Here is a 19,821-nt window from a genome sequence, read left to right on the forward strand (position 1 = left end):
ACCAAACACAGCATATCAGCACAAACACCTCATAACAACTGTCAAGCACGGTGGTGGAGGGGTGATGATTTGGGCTTATTTTGCAGCCACAGGACCTGGGAACCTTGCAGTCATTGAGTCGACAATGATTTCCTCTGTATACCAAACTATTCTAGAGTCAAATGTGAGGCCATCTGTCTGACAGCTAAAGCTTGGCCAAAATTGGGTCATGCAACAGGACAATGATCCCAAGCACACCAGCAAATCTACAACAGAATGGCTGAAAAAGAAAAGAATCAAGGTGTTGCAATGGCCCAGTCAAAATCCAGACCTCAACACAATTGAAATGCTGTGGCGGGACCTTAAGAGAGCTGTGCATAAACAAATGCCCGCAAACCTTAATGAACTGAAGCAACGTTGTAAAGAAGAGTGGGCCAAAATTCCTCCACAACGATGTGAGAGACTGATAAAGTCATACAGAAAACGATTACTTCAAGTTATTGCTGCTAAAGGTGTTTCTACAAGCTATTGAATCATAAGGTGTACTTGGTTTTTCACACATGGCTTCTCAATTTTGACTTTATTTTTGTTAAATAAATCATGACACGGTGTAATATGTCATGTGTTGTGTTCATCTGTTCATCTGAGGTATTTAACTAATTTTTAGACCTGCTAAGGAACAAATGATTGTTATGTCCTGATATGTAAAACCATAGAATTCAAAGAGGGTGTACTGTGTACTTTCTTTTTCACACGTGTGTTTTATATATATATATATATAATAAAGCACTGCGGCGTGAAACGCGTCAGTGGGGCAATACCGTCATATTTTATTGGTCATGTAGACAAAAAAAGCAAGTTTTTAAGAAATACTTCTCCATCATCTTTTTTTGTTCTATTGTTCCATCACCTGAGATCAGACTCCAAAAGACTATTCATGGTCCCAAGACTCAACAAAGTATCCGGACGTTCCTCCTTCTCCTTCCGTGCACCCCAAAACTGGAACAACCTACCAGAGACTCTCATATCCACCACCAGCTTAAGTTCTTTCAAATCTAAGGCTGTCTCACACTTTAATCTGGTCTGTAACTGTTTCATACGCTCATAATATATATTTTCTTTAACTGTGCATGCAATGTCTTGTATATAAATGTATACCTTGTTCATTTATGTAACTGTATTTGTAACCATGTATTATTTGTTTTACTCTGTGCCCAGGACATACTTGAAAACGAGAGGTAACTCTCAATGTATTACTTCCTGGTAAAATATTTTATAAATAAATAAAATAAATAAATAAATCAGTAATGCTTTGTTTTTTTTCTCTTTGCTGCTAAAATGGCTATTGGATACATATTAAAAGCTTTCGAAATAAAATAAAAAAAGGACAAGGCAAGGATGTCCATTATCACCATTGCTTTTTGCCATTGCGTTAAAAGCGCTTGCAAACAAACTGAGAACACTGAAGAATTATGAAGGAATAAAAATAGGTTAAAAAAAGGAACTAAAATAGCATTATTTGTAAACAATGTGCTACCATTTGTCTTGCATCCCCAAAAATGTATTTCGGTTATTTGTAACAGCATTTTAGCGTTTGGTCCATTTTCAGGATATAAAATAAATATTAACAAAATCAGAAGTGTTATGGTTAGACCATAAAGATGAACAAAGGGTATATAAATGTGGAGGGATTGCCATTAAAGTAGCAAAACCCCATACAAAATATTTAAAAATAAATATTCCTGCTGATCTATCAAAATTATATATACTCAATTACTCACCTCTTTGTTAAGGTGGCAAAAGATATGGATAGATGGCTAAATCTTAATCTAATCAGATAACACTATCAAATGCGCTCTTGTTAAATTAATAATCATCCCAAAGATTATGTACAAATTACTAATGCTACCACAACATTACATTTGCCTGTACTGTACTGTTAACTTAATCCCATATGGTTTCTGAAATGGCCCAATACCAAAAGAAATGCCCTTTCTCAAGAGCCCGAAACGCATAGGTGGATACTTGTTGGGGCTAGGGGGGACAATTGTCCAATCTTTTTATGGTATAAATAAATTTTTGCTTTTGCTGCCGTGAGCCGCCTCCTGGTTTTCTTGACAGTGCACTGCCGTTTTTTCTCCTGTTAAAAGATACCTTACAAGAAAAAAACAAAGTCTAACAAGACGTAGTTGTTGGAACACCACGCCTGTGCCCTTTTAGTGCGTGGACACAAAGCAATTGTAGCACGGCCTTCTTAAGTACAATGTCAAAGCAGATTAAAGACGGGTAATGGGTAATGGGGCACAGACAGAATCAATACCATCTCAACTACCCTGCAGCTAAAAAAGGATAGATAGTTTGGCTGACTAGATTTCAATGCCGACCATTGGGAAGATGTAAAAATATAATATGGACCATTCATTGAAAAAACAATTAGCAGTTATTCAATTGACTAAACATACAGCAGGTTTCAGTAACACTGGCATTAGTCACATCAATGTTGGACATGCTAGAAGATGTTCCTACACCAAACCCTGGATGGGGGTAGGTTTGTGCACTCTTATACAGCTCAAATGTAATTTAACATTACAGATAAGTATTCCTCCCTCTGGGTTCTGAATGCGACAACTTTTTCTAATCTGGGTTTTTTAAACCGTCGCTGCCCATATTCCTAGTGACAGATTGAAGTATACCTACAATCAAATCTAAAACCAAAGACAAGAGCTGGCAGCGAAGATATTAATGTGCAGATATCAGGTTTGTAGCTAATACTGCTTTATGGTTTTTACGACTGGATGTGAATGCAAAGTATGTTAAAACTGAAGTCTAATATTGAAATTGTAGTATGCTCATGAATTGTCCTCCAATTATTACTAAAGGTAAAATATTCTCCAGTCTCCGTGTATCATGTCTCTCTCATAGCTCCGTTCCCGATGCAGCCCTTCCTGCAATTTCAACAGACAAGCTACAGACACACACACACACACATACATTTTATATTTACCCAATATATTTAGTCATTAAGTCCCCAAGCTACTACATACAAAGGCTAGTTATAATATAATTAACGTTGGTTTATTTGGTAACATTTGAGCACCTACTTTTTCCCCTCTCCAATTAACAAGAACAATATGTTTGTTCATTGAGAGAAATAAATGGACACTGTGAAAACCTTGAAAATATCAATATGTACAGTATATTCACATTTTATACAAAAAACGGTTTATCACCTTCACTGAAGACCTACCAATGCATGGCTCTACAATCAGTCATAACCGCAGAATACATTCTACAGTATACATGATCCTTTACAACAGGGTAAGCCAGCGCCAGTCCTCAAGGGCCACCAACATGTCAGGTTCTCATTGTCTCTCTGCTTCAGCACAGTTGGCTCAATCAGTTGCTCAGTCTTTGACTGAGCTACCTGTGCTGAAGCAGGGATATCCTTAAAATCTGAACTGTTGGCGGCCCTTGAGGATTGGAGTTGGCAACCCTCCTTTACAAGATTGCTAATAACTGTTCGTGTAGAACTTTAAAACAGGAGTAGCCCTAACTAGGACAGTAATTTAAATTACATTGGTACCAAGAACTAATTTATACTAAGGAGGCAATGTTTTCACAAGGAGAAGCGCAGGGATTCACTCTCTGAGGTTTTCACAAGGCTTGGTTTTTCAGTAAACCAGTGCGGCAAGATCCGCACTCAGGGGAGATCTTAAATGAAGCTAAAAAAATACTAATATTGCCGATTGGGCAAAGACTAGCTGAACGGCCAACACAGAATTTGCCTACAAATACAACGAATAGGCAAGAATTCCTTTGGTGTAAGGCAAGACCGGTTCGTTGCAATTAAATAGTGACTCATTGCAGAGAACCGGTCTGTGTCTCATTAGTAATATTAAGATTAGATGAAGACCCAGTTGAGCAAGAATACATTTGTCCTCTGCTTACAGAAGTGAAAGGCCAAGATGGCTCCACAAAAAGAATTGAAACTACTGTATACTCAAACTCTTTGTATAAACATAGCGTAGGAGCGGAACACAGAGGAGACGGGAATGTTAGAGACCCGAGTACTGATCTGAAAATGTATACTGCTTTATAAGTGTCTTTACTGTTTTATTACGCAGACGTGAAATTCTATGCAGAGGGTACAGTATTTGTGCTCTTTATTTTAAGAACATTTTCATAAGTATGCTTATTTTACGGGTAATATGTGCCGTCATACATGATACCATTGGGAGACTCATACTCATTGAATCACTTGTAGCTTGTATATAGTATTGGAAAATGATCATTTAAAAGTTCATTGTCACATGGCAGATAATTTGTTGGCCAATTTTAATCACCGAAAGATTTGTGGTCTGATTGTTGCCCCATTTGCAAATGCTTCAACTTCCAAGCAGGACCTCCACCACAAATGAGAATTTTAATCCTAATAGAGATATATTAGTATTTTATCTGGTAGTGTTAGGACCTGCGAACTGGGTCTGCCTTGTTGTGGCTCGCAAGCTTACAATGCTTTGGCCAAAGGGATAAACTAAATTACCCTTTTTCAAGAGAATACAGGCATACCCCGCATTAACGTACGCAATGGGACCAGAGCATGTATGTAAAGCGAAAATGTACTTAAAGTGAAGCACTACCTTTTTCCCACTTATCGATGCATGAACTGTACTGCAATCGTCATATACGTGCATAACTGATGTAAATAACGCATTTGTAACAGGCACTATAGTCTCCCGGCTTGCGCACAGCTTCGGTGCAGGTAGGGAGCCGGTATTGCTGTTCAGGACGTGATGACAGGCGCATGCGTGAGCTGCCGTTTGCCTATTGGGCGATATGTACTTACTCGCGAGTGTACTTAAAGTGAGTGTCCTTAAACCGGGGTATGCCTGTATACAAGTATTTTATTGTGTATTTTTGTCATATTGGATGTAGCATTGGGCTTCTCTGTCGCTTGTAGTATACATTTGCCACACTCAATAGCTCTCCTTTTTGACACTTATATAGATATATATTTTGTGAGGGCTCATGGGCTCCTAAAATGAGCTTGCTAGGGTTCTGTGTGTAGTTTGTTACCTCCACCATAAATGCAGCATCTTTAAAATAACTTAAGTCCCTACATTATATAGGGACATTATATATATAATGTAGGGACTAAAGCTATTTTAAAGATGCTGCATTTTCTTGGCTGCTTTAAAAAGTCTGAGAAAGTAATCTGCATTTTCAGACTTCATTTCCATTCTAAAAAAAAAAGTGACAATACATAAATTGGATGATTTCGACACAAAATTTTTACAGTAGGCAATACGTTTTATATAACCTTCCTCTACCAAACATTAAACTGTCCTCTTGCTGAAAATCTTTTTTTTTTCTATTGTATTCTGCCAGTGCGGCTTATATTATGTAAAAAAGATCTACACGATACAAGTAGGAAGAAGGGGATTGAAATAGCTGCCTAGTATTGCTATTGGGACTATAATGTACTTTGATGAAGGAGATGCATCTTAGATTACCAATAAGAAACATACGGTGCGCTTGCTAGCTCGGGGGAGAAGCATCTTGCACATGTTAATGAGAACTGCATAAGACCAAGTACTAGTTGAAGGACAATCTCTGCATGGCACTGCAGCACGAGATGTGGGTTACAGATAACTGCTCAAGTTTGCTTCACAAGGCTTTGAGAATAGAGGAAGATCAATTAGGATTGATTAGGGCAAGGTGATCCATTTCCACATGCAACAGCAGCAGTTTGGGTGGGTATTCCTGACAACCTTGGCATATGATTGGGGTTAACACAGGGTTGGAAATATGATGGTACCAGCCCTATACTAAATCAGTGCTGACCCTACAACTTTCACTTTATTAAAGCAGCAGTTCAAGCTGAAGTCCCCGTCCCCCCCACATTTTAATATGTGCATCAATACAATCCACACAATAAGTAATTAGCTAGACAGACATTAAAAATGGTGGCCGTTACCTTCGAAATGCTTTTAAAAAGTAGCAAATCGATTCAAATGTGTAATATCTCTGAATCCCGGACCTGGATCCAGACACACTCATCCCTCCCTTCTAATGGTGTTAGGCCAAATTTAATACTGACCAACCTTAAAACTCACCTCTTAAATCAAACAGCCCAATAGCCTGAACTCACCGCTCCTCACTACTATCCCACATTGTGGTCAAGCACTGCGATCGACTGCACTTATTCCCTCACCTGCTGTCTCTGTAACTCTCCCAACATTCCACTTACATTGCAAGCTCTTCGGGGCGAGGATTTCCTTTCCTATACTTAATGTATTATAATTCTCTGTACTGCATGATCATTGTAAAGCACAGACTACACTGTTGGCACTATATAAATAAAGATATACATGCATACTGTGACAGAAACCAGGGCGTTGTAATAAATGCGATATATAGTGCTCCCAGGATACTGGACAGCTTCTAGCCTGTTTAGGCTGGAAAGAGCAGCCACAGAACGGAGGAGCCCCATCCCACAGTTTCACAGGTGCTGGAGCGGAGGGAAGCGGCCACGCCGCCCAACCCTAGTCAGGGAAAACCTTCTGTTTCGTTATCGCTCAGTTGAGCAGGCCTCTGTTTTGTATTTGCCCCAACATGTTGCAGTCCCATAGCCTGTGATTGAATAAAACAGGCAGAAGCCTGGTAAATTGTGATGCATCTCATCTATCTACTTACCCTAAAAGACCGTGTTCTAGCGGGCCCGACAAACGGGAGAGCCCACTGAGGAAGCCTACATATCCTATGCGTGTTTTTATTTATTTTTTCTCAAAACTATTTTTATTTTTGAAAAGTGGGAATTAGTAGGGGTACAGAAATATAAAGAGGCAAGGGGGAACAACATATGCAGGGGGGGTGTAAACATGGAAACAAGTTTTACAATCATACAATTATCTCGACAAAATGCGTTGTTTTTTTTAATAAATAAGTTCTGCTACTTACTGCATTTTTTTTTTTTTTCAACTCTTAGGGCAATTTTTAATTTAAAAATACTGAGCATCCTTTGATTTCTATAGCAGGTTTTAGCACATCTCCTGAGCAGTGCAAAATCTAACACTTTCCTATTTGTGATCATTTGTTGCCAATGTTACCAGCAGTTTAAGCTGTAAACAATAGGCAATGTTACCTTAATATCAGGATAAATTGTAGCTGTTGAGTTACACCGACTGAAGGATTGATTGAAACTGATAGGCAGCTATTACGTGAACCCGGGGCAAGCAGAACCTTAGCCGATTGATCACAGGAGAACTAATTGATCGGCAGCTTAGGTAATTAGTTTTCATTAAAAAGGTAAGAAAAGCCTGCATATATTCTTTTTTAAAGTGCCCTGTGGACTGCCTCCAAGTTACCGAAAACGCGATATATTTAGCTAGGTAAAGTTTAATTCAACAAAGTTACCATACTTTCATAATCCGTATTGAACAATTTTCTAAATATATTCCAACATAAAACATACATCACTTATTAGTGATAAAAGGAATTTACAAGGTACTTATTTTGCACACACAAAAAAAAAAATTATATAGGTGTTTGTTAAAAGAACATTTTGAAGTGTTTTACGATTGCCATGGTTATTGAAAGGCAGTACAAGGGAACGTGTTGAAGTGTAACAGACAAAGCATTTAAATTAAAACAAATATTGAAATTGCCAAATGAATGGCATATTTCTATGTAAAAGCAAAGCAATATGAACAAGACAACAAAAACAGCTGTGTAACAAATGGAGTATTCAATTTTAATAACGGCACTTTTCCAGGAGGAAAACATTTGACAGCTCTTGCTGATGGCCTTTATTGAGAGTCCGCTTAATACTGGCTATAATATGTAAACGGTGCAACTCCTCCAAGCATCAAACCAAGTAAATGCCAACAACCGTTTATTGCCTGTAGCCCAGATTTACCAAGTGGTTCTCTGCCCAAAGTTAATATGGCACTAAAGGTCAGAGTAAAAAGGATATGTAGGGCCATATTTACAAAGCCATTTAAGTAAGACCCCTTATAGTCTATTTCAGTGTTTTTCAATAGGGGTTCCCCTGGCATCACTGCAATTTTCAAGTAATTTAAAAATGGGAGCAAATACAGAATTATTTACAATGTATCTGATCACAGACACGCTATTAGAGAGGGTTGGGGTTCCTTACAATGTATCTGATCTCAGGCATGCTATTAGAGAGGGTTGGGGTTCCTTACAATGTATCTGATCTGAGGCATGCTATTAGAGGGGGTTGGGATTCTGCAGAATTTCGCAGAATTTCACAATATAATTATAGGGCTCCATAAACAAAAGGTTGAAAACCACTGGTCTATCTACTTTACTGGGTCAGAGTGTCTTACAACGTACCAATGCTTAGTAAATAGGGTTCCTATTCATCCTATTTGCTTACCGCTAGTGAAAATGGATCCGCAATGAAACTACTTACAGTAAGCACAAAACACTGATCCCTCCCACCTATTATCCAGAAAAAAAGATGCTTCGTGTTAACAACAAAAAAATATAGTCTTGTTTAACCAGCCTATTCTCTCTCTGGAACAGTGCCTTACTAACAAAATGCAGACATCTTCAAAAATGACAGCCATTGACCCTCTGCCGGGGTGTGATTAACCCTTAGAAGTGGTTACGGTAAAAGAAAGCCCTCCTGCTACTTGTTTTTTTGCAGGGTATGGGGGCAAAGTGAACAGCATTGCAAATCAGCAAACAAGGACAGAATTTATGGGGGACGGGGGGGGGGGGGGGAAGAAGAGAGACTCTGTTTTTCCAATAGTTATTCTCTCTACAGAGAAGAAACGTGGGAGCTGGAGCATATTCATCAAAATTGGATACATCCAACTCAAATGTTGCGTGAAGCTATAATGGTGAATTTAAAGTTCCACCATATTTCTAACCAAGTGTTAGGCTGCGTCCAGGGTCAGCGCTTAGGCGCTGACACATGCTGAGGCACGCTGACGCTTCAGTGAGCCCCTGCAGCCACAATGAGAGCGGCTTTAGCAGGGGCTCACGCAAGCGTGCGGAAGCGTAGGTCTTTTTAAAAAGATAGATTTTCGCGCTCACGGGAGCGCAGGGCCGGTCACGTGAGCGGTTCGCCTAATGAGGGCGAACCAGCTACGTGACATCACAGCCCCCCCCCCCCCCCGGACGGCGCGCCTCCGCACGGCGGCAGTCCTATGGACGCAGCCTTAGGCACATTACTATATCAAGGCTGTGTCCAGAATACATCATGCTGCTATTTATTTTACAGCAAGCGAAAATGGATGTCCTTGCTCTAGCAAGATTCAATTGATCATGTATATACTGTACACTGTAACCTCTTCATCAGAAAAGGAAACAGCGAAAATGCTATGTGAAGCTGTGATGCTGTATTTAAAAGCCAGAAGATCACAAATAAGCTCATCATGTATTCTTCAGTGCAGCAATTTATGTTGGGGCTCATGTATCTTAAAAAGCAGCATTACACTCTGCCCTTTTTATTTTAGATTGATACGTTTTAATGTATTCAGCATTTGATGAACTTAAATGAAAAGTAATTACCTAAATTGCTAAACAATCTGTTCTCCTGTGATTGATCAATAAATATCCTGCTCTCTGGGTTCAAATAATGGCAGCTGCTGAATGAATCGTTCAGTCAGTGGAAGGCCTCAAATAAATTTAACCTTACATTACTAAGGGTTACATTGTCTATTGTTACAGTTTTTACCTCAGCCACAGTCTCCTGTTGGGAACACTGCAACGCACTTTCCGGCTTGTGATAATTTGTTGCCAAATATCTTGCACTGCTGGGGAGGTGGGCTAAAACCTGCTATACAACAACAACCAAAGGATGCACAGTTTATTAAAAATGGCATTAACCGTTATTTTAATTATGTATTTAAATGCATTAAGTATCGCTAATTAAAAAAAAAAAAAAGTATCCAGAATATTTAATATTTTGCTGGTTTAAAGCAGATGGTTTGATGCACTGCTAATAATACGTAATCAGGTATTCGTTTTAAAGTGGCTACTCCTGCTTGCTATACATATACCCAGGACATACTTGAAAACGAGAGGTAACTCTCAATGTATTACTTCCTGGTAAAATATTTTATAAATAAATAAATACATCAGCCCAACTCAGCGATCACAAAAATGCCAAGAGAAGACACAAAGCCCAGCACTTCTTATCAGTGTAGCCTTGTTTACCAAAAGCTGGAGGCCTGGGAAAGGCTGCTGGACAGTGTAACAAACAGGAGTCATGAAAAGATGACAGCCATCATATATTACCCGTAACCTTAGGCAGGTAATGTTTCAATGTGGGCTATCTGTCAGACATTGACAGCAATAGGAGAAGGAAGGAGAGGCTGAAGCAAGTTAATATGGCATAAAAAAAAAAAACCTCACAGTAATAAAGCATAAGAACCTCTGACAAAGAGAAACGGTGGCCAGGAAACAAATGAATGTCATTTAGTCAGCGGCTAACAAGTTATTGTTTTATTACCAGACAAAGAGAAAAGTAAACAATAAGCAATCATTGAAGCTGCAATTAAATGAAAACCTAGGAATCCCTGCATTTGGTTATAAAACCTATACAGCAACATAAATCCAATTGGTTGCCTGAGAGTGCAGGAGGTCATCCCTGGAAGTGACATTGTCCGGTGTGAAATCGCCAAAACAAGAAAAATATCTGTAAGTGCTCCATATACAGTATATTGGACACTCTGTTTACCTTGTGCAGCATTACACGGTTTCTCCTATCTTCCACATATCCATCTGGCGTGCTGAGTCTACGCGCCAGAGGACATCCCCCTTTTTCCTCTGCTCTACCTTTTGAGAGAGGTAGAAGCCCCTCTTTGGGCTCTGGCAGCTGGACTTAAGTATTATTCTGGACTTTGTTCTCATTTAGGACATTCTACACACGGGACTTTAATTTTATCACTATTTGAAGAGGACACTGTGTATAAGTCACATTTATGATATTTCACTTTAACACTCCATTAGAATTTATAGTTTCGTGGTTAGCACAAAATGTTCTCTTTTTTGCAATTAAATGTGCAGCCTAAGTATACAAAGTCATATTCCTTTCCCACTTCAGTTTTAATCGCAGGCATATGTAATAAGAAAGTAGGTTTATTTGCACTATTACAGAATTACATATATTTTCAGTTTTCAGGATAAGGGAGAGACGCAGCATTATTATAAGCTAGGTCCTTTAGAGTGAAGGGAAATACATTTCATGGATCCAAATTCTTATAATTAATTTTATATATTATATCCTAAACAGCAATGTACATCGAAAAACAAGAAGGCACAATAAATACAGAAGAGAAGGTGTTACAATCTAACGGTAATACTAGACTTGAAATTATTCCGATCTTCATATTTCGCTGGTATGATATATTCCCTCATAACAGAACACAATCTGCCCTTGCAAATTAAGCTGCATCTACAAGGTAGACATGATAATTGATTTCATCGATCCCATTTAACTGAACACTGCACGTTTAATGAATTAATTGCACCTCTGGTTAAGCATTTATAGACCATAACTTGTATGTAGCTGGTAGATAATATGACAAGTTTGGTGCTCGCAATTATACAGTACATACGAGTTATTAATCTGAAAATTGCTATACAAATTAAAACCTTTAACAGTAATTTCAAAAATTCTCACGCAAAGGGAACAATATATTCCGGAAAAAAGCAAAAAAAAAAAACACATTTAAAAAAATATACTTAATAAAAATTTGATTTTATGTCAAAAGAAGTTAAAAAAACAAATAAATAAACTAGATACATGGGGGGGGAGAGGAGGGGGAATAAATAGATTAAACGAAGGTCATACAACTAGTACAGTGATTATCAGTAGCTAATAATCAAAATGGTGGATAACCCCATAATAAAGCTATTCTATGAACCTTTGGATTGGTCTATGGAGCTTTGGTTGTTCATAGAATTTCTGGCTACACACAGAATAAGACAGAAATACACTCACCTTTCCATCATAGCGCTTTACAACAAACTGATCCAGGCCCAAATCTGTGAAAAACAGATGCACATTTTTGCTTGAGATTACAAGGATTAAAAATAAACATCATATTTTGCAAGGTGTTCAGAAACAAGATGGAAAAAACTGGAAAAAATAAATAAATCAATAACTGGCTAAGAACGGCTTTCCAAAGCTGTACAACATGGCAGAATTTAGACCATGGGTGGCCAACGCCAATCCTCAAGGGCCACCAACAGGGCAGGTATTAAGGATATTCCTGCTTCAGCACAGGTGGCTCAGTCAGAGGGTAAGGACTTTTGGTGGCTCTTAAGGACTGGAGTTGGTAACCCCGGTATCAGGTTATTATACTTTAACTTTGGGAACATGTATTATCAAGCTTCAAAAACTAACCCATGGTGCCCATAACCTAACATCACTTTGGTTTTAAATAAGCTTGAACCATTAAAACGCAGACACTCACACCTTTATAGTAAGAAAAAATGAACATAGAAGAACTGGAGGGATGTTAAAGTCAGTAAAGCACCTTGTGATCCTAGGATATAATAAAGCACTAAATCCGTTTACTGCTGAAATTGGGATTCAAAATGCATCTGGAATCTATTTAAAAAAATACAATAAAAAAACTCTAATTTACTATGCAAACACACCTATTAGGCTCGGGAAAGAATGCCATTTAAAACAAATAATTACTCTGCATAAATAACGGAGTTAGGACATTATGCTTCAGGTTTGCCATTTCAAACAGCACCTGTCCAATTATTATCTCCTTCTAGTCTCAAACACGGTAATCCTTATTTTGTGGCAGAAAAAAATAAATATTTGGACAAGACCAGCTGCCACAGATATATAGGTGACATTATTAAAACGAAGGTTTTTTTTTTTTAAATTTTATAGAGGCCATATAACTTGGTTGATAATTGGGGTGTGGGGGGCATGGTGGTACATTGGTGTAGCACAGGGGTGGAAACCTGCAGTCCTCAAGGGCCACCAACAGGTCAGGTTTTCAGAATATCCCTGCTTCAGCACAGGTGACTCCATCACGGATTGAGCAAGCTGTGCTGTAGCAAGGCTATCCTAAAAACCTGACCTGTTGGCAGCCCTTGAGGACTTAAGTTGGCCACCCCTGGTGTAGAAAGAGGGAGGTCTGTGACGCTTTATAGGTGGAGCAGGGGGAGGGGGGAATCCGTTGCGTCAATTAGAGTAATAGCAGCGTTCAGCCTTCGGAAGAAAAAAAAACCACACATCCAACAAACACAACCGTGATATTTTATAAAGGGCAACACGACTGGCTTTTTGTGAACACAGTAGCTGGAAAATGTCATCCTTGTTTTGTTATAGAAGCTATTGTTATAGAAGCTTTATTTTCTTACATGTGTGCTACTGGGAGGGGGGTTTAACAAGTCAGACGTTGTATTTGTTTCTTATTATTGGGTTTTTATTTTCTTTGTCTTTATAACTACCCACATATACACACCAAACAAAGCTGTGTGCCATGTGTTTCCACAGTCACATCAAGATCAAATGACTACATTATACATTTCCTTAAAGGGCCATCCCCTAAATGAGCTGTAATATGCCTTATGGCAGCGGTGCACAAAACTGGGGGGCGCGGCAGTTATAGAGGTCCCGCGCTCCCCCCCCCTACCCCCCCAGGGATTTAAATGAAATGCCAGGGGACCGCGCAAGGCCTCTATAATATACTTTGCTTCCCTTCCAGCGACGCGTCGTTCTGGTAACCCGGCGTCAAATGTGACGCTGGTTCGAGCGGGGGGGGAGCACGCAAGGCGCCGAGGAGAGCAGGCGGGGGTGCGCACAGAGAAAAGTTTGCACACCCCTGACTTATGGCATGGCCTTGCTTTATAAACATTGGCCTTTGTCTCAGTATACTTCAGGCACCACAAATACATTGTAACCTTGTGGCTGCCATTAGTTCACTTTGGTCCTAAGTGATAGAAGGATAAGCAATGGTGCACTACCAGAACAAAAAGGTGAACTCAAGAATTAAACATTTATTTGCCCATCATAAAATGGAGGTACAGCGAAACGTCCTACGCGCTTTATCAAGGAGCTACAAACAGATCGAGGTCTTCGTTTTTATCATACTTCGATGTCTTTGAAGCTAAAATAACTAGGATGTCCCTTGCCTTATAAGTAGACAGATATTTTGATCACAATATTCTTGATATTGATTATAGATTATATTGTCTTTACAAAGACTTGATATTTCTTAAAATACAGATGAGTCCATAGGTCTCTTGGTGGATTTTAGTTGCGGATGTACGATTAGTTTAGTTTTTGGTTACCCGAGTTACGGATACACGAACGTATACTCCATGACAAGTAAACCAATTGAACGTGGAGACGCATTACCTCATATGCCAAGAGACTATAAATACTGTTGATCTTGATCGGTTTGTTATTCCTCGATAAAATGACAGTGTGAAACGCGTAGGAGGATGCACCGTACCGTTTGTTTTATGAAGGGCAAATACATTTTTCCTTTTGGAGTCCACCATTTTGTTCGGGTAGTGCACTGTTGCTCATCGTTTTTGTATTCCTGTTCGTGTTATTACGGTTTTTGGCACACAGAGAAGCCCAAAGGAAGAGCCTCATCCCTAAGGATAGTATTAAAAAGCTCTTACCATAAGAATACTGTGTCCCTGGAATTAGTGCTTTTTTTTTTCTTTTCAATACAGATAAGAAGAAAACAGAATTGCCATTGCTCCTGGCCACTGGTGTCTCCAGCAAGTATTACCCTCAATCAAGGGTTTCCGGTGGGTGTGTTTATGTACAAATAACAGATATGCACTATGAATAAGAGACTCGCAAAGATCTATACTGAGAAAGAGGGGCCCTCAGAATGCTTGACATTTGTATAGAGATTTTCTTTTTATTAAGACCATGTCATCCATTGTTACTGTATTAGCATCTTCTATATTGGTCCTAAGTGAGACTGCACCTTTACGCTAAATAATGTACAATCTCTGGGGCACAGGTAGATAAAGGGACTTGCCCACGGCCCAGCAGGGCTGTCTCAGTTATTGAGCTATGGTTACCACTCCACAGGTCACTGCTTTCGGCACAAGAAACCACCGCTTCCCACTGCAGCCACAGAAGGAGTCTTTAGATAAATCCGCCCTTTCAGTGACAGCACTATATTTTCTCCTTATGAAACCAGCAGGCTGCACTGGATCTGGCATTCAATTGCCTTTTCGGAAGAGCTTATGCTGGCATCTGTCACAAATTCATACAGTGTCAACGCGCGGCTGAGAAAGGAGAGTAAATCAGCATGTTTACCGTGAGTGATGGGTATTTTAATTTACTGCAGAAATGTCAAGTTGTTCAACAAAAAGGCAGAGATGATTTAAACGGATTAAGAAAAAAACAAACAAAAAAAAAACCAGTGAACGGTATGCCTTAGGGAGGGGGGGGAAAAGACAGGTGTAAATGTATATAACACACACACACACACACACACACACACACACACACACAAATATTTGACCACCACCTATTTCCAAACAATTAGGGCTATCCTCGGCAAGACCTGGTCCAGCACTGACCTCATCTCAATAGGCTAAGAATTAAAATTAGACACAGGATTACAAAACCAAGACGCACAAAGCTTCTCACCGCTAATCAATAGCAACACAACCCACATACAATAGGTGTTAAATTATCCGATTTCATTAAATGTCGCTCTGCTGTGTCTCATTTTTGGCTGTACAGTTTTAATCAATGAGATTTTTTTAATCTTTCATGTATCTTCTCTTTAGACAACCTCCAAACTAGAGTATGAACAGATAAGAGGGTGAAGGGCAGTGAATGGACGATATACTTACTGTAACTTGCAATGGTAAATACATAGTTGGTTTGAACTTTATATAAAAGCTTTAATTAATTGAAAAGCTAATTTTAAATGGGTTATTCTATTGCACTGCACTGGTCACACAACATGGCAGATATTTCATTGTATACATGTTCGCACAGATTATTGTATCAACACTTAAATCTACAAATTGTTTTATGGGACCAAAAGATAGGAATTGTACACAAATGTTCTAGACCACAGGAGCGCAATATTTTTTCACTGCGCCCCCTGCCGGCTGTTCCCCTCTCTACAGTATCATTTGACGTCACGTTGCCATGGCGACACGTCTCCAGAAGCCATCTGAGCCAAGGTAAGTGCAGTTTACAGATAACTTCGCCGTTTCCCCAGCACTTAATTTCATTGCCTTCGGTAAGCGCGTGGTGCCTCTGTAAACCCTGCGCCCCCCCCCCCCCGCAGAAATCTCGCGCCCCCCACTTTGCGCACCACTGTTCTAGACTTCCTGTTCTATTGCCCTTTATTCCCTCTAGATCAGGGGTGGGCAACACCAGTCCTCAAGGGCCACCAACAGGTCAGGTTTTCAAGATATCCCTGCTTCAGCACAGGCAGCTCAATCAGTGACTCAGTCTTCGAGCAAGCCACTTGTGCTGAAGCAGGGATATCCTGAAAACCTGACCTGTTGTTGGCCCTTTGAGGACTGGAGTTGCTAACCCCTGTTCTAGAGTATAAGCTCTCAGGCTAAGGCCCCGCTCCCAGAGTCAGCGCACCCGCACTGCTGACAGGCGGTGCGCTGAGATACACAGACCGCGATATGCGGTCTGTAGGGAGCGGGAGCCGGAGGTGGGAGGTTTGACAGGGAGGGGGGGGCGTGGCTTGAGTGGAGGGACCCGCTACTCTCCCCCCCCTCCCTCCACGGACTGCAGGAGGGAGCTGCTACTCTCCCCCCACTCCCTCCCGCTATTCTCCCCCCCCCCCTCCCTCCCTCCCTCCACGGACTCGGGCTGGAGCACTCATACATACACACATACACACACACAGGCAGGCAGGCAGGCAGGCACTCACGCACTCATACACACACACGCGCGCACACACATGCAGGCACTCACACACACACACAGACAGAGGCAGGCACTCAGGTACACACACACACACACAGACAGGCACGCACGCACTCAGGCACACACATATACACACAGACAGGCACGCACGCACTCAGACACACACACAGACAGGCACTCACCTGCTTTCACTCCACACTCCTCCCCGCTCCCCGAAGCCTCTCCTGCTCCCGAAGCCTCCCCTCCCCATTGGCTCACAGCCACACCACGTGACGCGTCAACGCTAAGAAACACCATTCTCTTGTGTCTCCTAGCGGCTGTCGCGCCACAGCGTGTAGTCAGCTGTGCCGCCAGGGGGGACCGGGACCGGCTCGCGAGGATTCCCCTGCTGGTGGGGAACTCGCTACATTGCCGCCCGCGCCAACGAGCGCAGCGGGACCGAGGCCTCAGGAGCAGAGTCCTCACTACCTTCTCTATCCTTATTTGCATGTCATTCTGTTTATGTCATTGATGACACTCTGTCCCCCCCTTGTACTGCACTGCGCAGTATGTTGGCGGTTTACAAATAAACAATAATATTGTTACCACCAGCTTGTCTTCTGTTCACAGTATACATGGAGACCTGCAAGAATTTACATGCACTGTACACGCCGACATGAGAGCTGAATTGAAGGGCAGTTTTACTTATCACTGTAATAAGCTTCTTTATAATGATGCAATCAATCACTTTTCATTTAAATTTGGACTTACAGTATGTGCTTATGTATAAAAAAATAAAAACAACAACAGTAACAACAACAACACATCCTTCCCTCTCACCCCTTCTGCTTAATTCCAGGGTTATTCAGTAATTGTTTTTATTTCACTTTATTCCCTTGGCTAATGGCAATATAATTAGTTTAAACCAAATAATGGGTAACAAATCTGGAACAACAATTTAAGACATCACAAAACATTTAGGTTCTTTCCTCAGAATTCAAGCATATCAGCTACTTATGTTTATCCGTTAGATTAAAGAGGGCAGCTGATGTACTCTGCAAACAAAGAATACAACAAAAAGAACAATGTATCTGTAGTTTTTATGATTGAGAAACAGGGACTTGAGATGGTCTCTTAAAAAGGAGCAAAACAAGGGCTGCTTTAAAAAAAAGTTTTTTTGGGGGTGCTGTTCTGGTTTTCCATTCCGCTGGCGAGCGCATGATTGATTGGCAAGCGTTATTAGCGCATGTTCAGTCGGCGAGCGCTGACTGCGCATGCGTGACATTTGTCCCGATATATAGGTACATAGATACACACAAATACACCGTTTTAGATTACAGATAGATTATTAAAAGAAGATACAGTTACAATAAATGCAGAACAGTTTCTTAAAATAGAAAGGATAAAAAACAAAGTAGACATTCCAATACCTTACCAGGTGTTTCACAGAGGTCACTGGCGTAAGAAAGATGAGAACTCACGTGTCTGATCTCAAAACGCACCTCTTGTTGAATTCTCACTTTAATAACTTCTTGCTAAGCCTTATGAATGCTAAACCTTATGTATGCTAAGCCTTATGCACCATTTTTGTCCCATTGAAGCAACATGAGACCACAAACCTGTCAAAAATCAGCTCGGGCTAACATTTACGACTTAAGCAAAAAAAAAAAAAAAAAAATACTCCCCCAAAGAAAGACGTTTAAAGTCTGAATAAATATATGAAAGACCTCATGACGTAATTTCTCCAACAATTAGACAGGTGTGAGTTACAGCATTAGGTTCAGGCGAGTTTGCCAAACGTAACAATACTAATTTTGACCGGCGGATTTCTAAATGAGTGACAAATTGGTATCTGTCCCTTGCCACCTCCAAAACATTGTGTTTGGCATTATTGCATTTGTCTCATTGAAACTATTATAATGTCCTTCAGAATAGGGGTCAGGTGCAGGATTCCATAGTTCCTATCTTTTGAACAGTAGGGTTAGTCACACCCTTTGGCGCTCTGTAGAACCCTACCAGGAATGCTTTGAAATTACCTTTAAAAAAGTGTCCTTTTTAATGGAGTGTCAGAAGAACCATAATTTAATCCCATCTCTGGCAAAACACAGATGCCCTTCTCTCTAGATTATATCAGTCCCATACAACACAGGCCTGGTCAAGTGGTTAACAGGCCACAAAACATGTGTCTTTGTATTTTTTTTTTTTTGTCAAACTGTTGCCACATTAACCCCTGAAGCGCCAGATTGATTAAAATACTTAATATCCCCCGCCATTTTTATTACAATAATGTAATTACCAATATTTGGCAAACTATAAGTCACCGCCATAAATTCACTTTGGCCCTACAAGGAGTCTATGGGACTTATTCTTTAAACGTCAAAGGGGCCTGACTTCAAAGGGGAATTTCGTCAGAAAACAGCTGTTTATATGGGTATAGAATAAGCCCCTGTACTGTACCTTCAAAAGGGGTCCCAACCTTGAACACATCTAAACGGCTCCAGAACAGATACTGCCACAAGAACTTTGCACTTCTCCCCACTACTATTTCTTGGAGAACCACCTGCCTGGATAGATTACACAGCGGCTGAAAAATTGCTCCTCTCCTTGCTATTCTCCCGCGCCCATGGCTGAAATAATTGTTATATTTTCCTATGCCCAGGATAAAATCTTTGGGGCTTCTCCTGTCACTGGTACGCCGTGTCTGCTGACGGATGCTGCTGTGGCTGCTACGTCTGATTGTATTCTCGAGGGCTTGCACGCCACTTAGTTGTGAAAATACTCAATTGCTTTAGAAATTGCTTTCAACTTTCACCAGGTTTGCGGATGAATCTCTCTCTATCTACTGCGGGTGGATAATGCACCTAAACAAGTTATTTAACCTTATGTGCTAGTGTTTGCAAACAATACAACATCAAGTACTTTACAATTATGCTGCAACATTTAGCTACTGTGCTTTTTAAATAAAACATCTTCACAAAAAT

At 40.3% G+C, this 19,821-nt stretch overlaps 1 protein-coding gene across 4 annotated transcripts in view; it reads right to left on the reverse strand.

Annotated features, from left to right (window-relative positions):
• MICU1 (mitochondrial calcium uptake 1) overlaps nt 1-19,821 on the reverse strand; it is a 170,132-nt gene that overhangs the window by 110,951 nt on the left and 39,360 nt on the right. For 3 of the 4 annotated variants that reach the window (XM_075610785.1, XM_075610784.1, XM_075610783.1), the window contains exon 5: nt 11,960-12,003. In XM_075610785.1, coding sequence (XP_075466900.1) covers nt 11,960-12,003 — 44 coding nt within the window. Of the gene's footprint in view, nt 1-9,688; nt 9,711-11,959; nt 12,004-19,821 lie in introns of those variants that run through there. The other variant, XM_075610786.1, reaches the window with a different exon arrangement.

Source organism: Ascaphus truei, chromosome 8, assembly GCF_040206685.1.
Source record: "Ascaphus truei isolate aAscTru1 chromosome 8, aAscTru1.hap1, whole genome shotgun sequence".
NCBI classification, from domain to species: domain Eukaryota; kingdom Metazoa; phylum Chordata; class Amphibia; order Anura; family Ascaphidae; genus Ascaphus; species Ascaphus truei.